Genomic DNA, 3,829 nt, shown 5'->3' on the forward strand with positions numbered 1-3,829 from the left:
CTCTCGGTATGTAAATTAACAAAGTAACATCTATTGGATGCCCCTATTGATTGATATTTCTTATAGATTGATTGATTGGCGTTTCTTATAGCCAATCGGTTGATGTTTCTTATGGATGATTGAAGGGCCATATCGATATTGATGTTGATTCCTACTCTTGGTATGCAAATTAACAAACTTACATCTCGGGATGCCACTATTGATTGATATTTCTTATAGATTAACTATGTCTTATCAAGTCCATTGCGACATTGATCTATCAACATTTTGTGTTTGTGAGCTAACTAGCGCTAGTAGTTTGTATTATTTAATTTATTTCATAGAGGTATCGGTCTATAGGTATAGGCTAAAATGGACACACTTAGAGTAAATTTTGGAAAGTACCGAGGCAAACAAATTGCTGAGATCTGGGAAGTTGATCAACAATACGCGAAGTGGCTGTACCCACAAGAAATTCTGATTGGTGAGTACCCCGCAATCAAGAAGTTTCTAGATGAAAAGCTCCGTGGGTCTGACCTTTCGTATGGGGAAAATACAAAGGTAAGACGATAAAGTGGATTTACGATAAGGATAAAGGTTACATTGCTTGGCTAATTAAGAATGAGTTCGTTAATTCGAACTGCCCAAGATTGAAGAAGGAGTTAGATCAACTAACGAAAGACGAGTGAATTCAGATCGCAAAAGAAACATTGGATCGATCTGTCTTTGCAATTGTTAGCATGTTCTTGTCGTGTTCTCTTTATGAATCCCTTGTGGATTCCTTACGAATTCCTTATATTTTTTATGCCACTGCATCGAAGGTTGGGCTCCAACAGCTGAGTCAGTTGAACCTGATAGATAAATGTTCTTGAATATAATACGTATCGTATGATGATTGGACAAGTGTATAAGATTGTTTGCTCAAAGTCTAATGATGTCTATATTGGCTCGACAATCAATGAGTTGCGAGTCAGATGGCAACAACATAAAAATGACTACAACAAGCATCTAAACGGAAATCGCCGCACCTTGAGTATCCATCCGCTTTTTGACAAGTAAGGAGTCGATAGCTTTAAAATCATGCTGGTTGAAAAATATGAAGTTGTAGATCGCAAGCACCTTTCATCAAAAGAGCAGTTATGGATTAATAAGCTCAGATGTGTAAATTCAGCATCTTCCTTCAATCCGATGCGTTGCGGAAATGACGCTGGGATGACTGTTATGTGCGAGTGTGGCGGTAGATACGTGCATTCAAAGAAGAAGCGTCACGAGCGCTCAAAGAGACACCAAAAGTTCGTCAGTCGAGACGCGTAATGATCGCGTCTTTTTATTCGCTTTGTGTCTAACGAATTCGCGAGTGCATCCTTTGATTGAATCAATAACCATTTGATTGGAAACTTATGATTCCGTTGAAGGAGTGCTTAATAACTTTGTCCCCAGGAAAACAAGATTGTCGTCCCTGGCAAAATTATATCGATTCATTACACCAGAAGCGATCATAATGCGAATTCATAGTGATTTATCATATTTCAGTTTGTCCCAGGAAAAAGTGAAGTTGTAGCTCCACTAGAAAAAGATGATAGATGATGATGGATCATTGACTGAGATATTTCTATAGACAAGTATAATTTTCGTAGGGTCATAGGTCCAAAGAATATAAAGGTACTTTAAGACTAACGAGAAGACCTCTAGCCTGCATAATTAATAAATCTTTTGTCCCAGCAACATCCAGTTTTACTTGGGCCATAACGATTTTGATGTCTATTAATCGTTTCGGTATCGAAATCAATATAGCAACACCGCGGCATTTGCTTGATGTTTCTTATAGATTGATCGCTTGAACACTGATTGGCTGATGTTTCTTATAGGTTGATTGGTTGATGTTTCTTATAGATTGATTCATTGATGTTTCTTATAGATTTAATGATTGATTTTTACCAGGGCCATAACGATTTTGATGCGGTATTGAAATCAATAAAGCAACATTGCTGATGTCATACCGGATTTTTATTTTTTATGGTGGGTATATACTGATATGGCTCGCTTACGTTCAGAAGTGGTTGGTTCGTATTCTAAGGTGTGTCTAATGCGTTTCATCCTTAAAACGGGGTGTTTGATTGTTGTGTCATCCGGAAATAGTCCTGCCACCCGAGAAATTAAGTTTCAGGGGGATGCGGCAAATAGGCATCTCTCAGTATCGGAAAACGCTGTTTGCGTCGTCTGTGATACCAATGACGTCGATTGCACCATCTCTTTGAAGAGGGTATCATATTTGTTAAGTTGTTGTTCTCATACAGTGGTAAGCAGACGCCACAATAAAAATTCTGATCCACATCCATCGCTCTTATCCACGGCGTGTGGAAGCATGAGCATCTTCTCATTCACGCTGATCATGGCGCGCGCACCCAAGAAGCAGCAGCCAGTCAAGAAGAGCAAGTCGAAGAAGAGCGCGAGCAAGGCGCGAGTGAAGGTCGAGGAGCCACCAAAATGCACGCACTGGCTGATCCAGGAGGATCGAACGTGTCGAAAGTGGAGGAACCCGTCCAGTGAAAAGTACTGCACGGGCCACTTGGACGAGATAGCGCGACGCTCAACGGTGGCGCTGTCGCCGCTAGAGGCATCCACGCTGGCGCTATTGCGCAAGTATGATCTGACGCAAGAGATCTACGATGAGACGAGTCAGTTGGTTGAATCGGTGCTGCGCGGTGCGGATCCAAACCGCCACCCGGCGATTGACGAAGTGAATGCATGGGAGGCAGCTCAGGCGTTTAAGTCTGTGCTCGAGAAGGTAACAATTTCCCTGGGGAACAGCAGAATTTGAATTCAACTACGTTTGTGTCTTTTGTTTCGTCGTTTTTTGTCATTTCTGATCTGTTGCATAAACGGAGTTTCATGATCCATCGTCCGCTCTTCCTGTGCATTAAAGGGCATCCAGAGTACCCCTAAACCTCTGAGAGTGAATGTAGTGGTCAGAGTGACGTACCATGTAGTACAAGATCGATGCTTTAATTGCGGAAGCTGAAAAAACTTACTGTGATCTTTCTAGTAGGACTATCGATAAGTGCTTTTTGACAGCACAAAAAATACCAGAATCTGTCATTGCGTGTGATACATACAAACTCCCCCGAGTTTCGAAGCACCACATTCGCAACGGAGTGCTTCCAACCTCATTGCCTTGCGACCCTTTGGCAAAAAGGGCCAGGAGACACTTAAAAAAATGAAGGGCCATCAGCTCAAAATTAGTATCTTTTATTTTATGATGAACTTTTTTCTACACACCATGTTTTATTTATTTTCACCTTTTGCGAGATCTAAAATTTGTCATATTGTAAATACATAGATGTAATTAGTCAAAAGCGTTTTTCAGGCAAACGCGGCACAGACAGCAGCTTTTGAAGAACTATTTTCACATCTTGTAAGATCGTAACAAAAACGATCGCTTCTGAAAACCTCAGCAATTTTCCAACACTGGGAAGCCCACTGCGAAACCAGACGTCCACCCCGTCAAAACGAATGACGCTCTTTTGCTCTGTACTTCGTTGCTGTTTGACTATGATCTACCAAAAAAATACTGCTTTATAGAGCTAAGGCAGGGCTTTCCGTAGTGGGCTCGTTTAGCTAAATCACACCATTAGTTTAACAAATATGTCAGCAAAGGAGAAGTGTTAGATTTGAGATGGAACAGAGTGGTATGATATTTGGTTACCATTAGCCCCTGTGTGCCACGCAAAAAGCTGTAACGTCGCACTGGACCCGTTTGTAGCACTGGGGCCGATTTTTACGATGTCTCCCGAGTAAAAGTACAGAAGCCCGCCTGAATAAGCGTAGCTTGCATCTCATATACCCTTTA

The 3,829-nt window shown here is 41.4% G+C and overlaps 1 protein-coding gene across 1 annotated transcript; it reads left to right on the forward strand.

Moving 5' to 3' along the window:
- Positions 1-2,344: 2,344 nt before the first annotated feature.
- Positions 2,345-3,325, forward strand: PITG_04437 (uncharacterized protein; the record flags this gene model as incomplete). Its single annotated transcript, XM_002906008.1, has 2 exons — positions 2,345-2,767; positions 3,320-3,325. The coding sequence occupies 2 exons, from the start codon at positions 2,345-2,347 to the stop codon at positions 3,323-3,325; spliced, it is 429 nt and encodes a 142-aa protein (XP_002906054.1).
- Positions 3,326-3,829: the final 504 nt, after the last annotated feature.

Source organism: Phytophthora infestans, genomic scaffold (assembly GCF_000142945.1).
Source record: "Phytophthora infestans T30-4 supercont1.5 genomic scaffold, whole genome shotgun sequence".
Taxonomy (NCBI): Eukaryota; Oomycota; class Peronosporomycetes; order Peronosporales; family Peronosporaceae; genus Phytophthora; species Phytophthora infestans.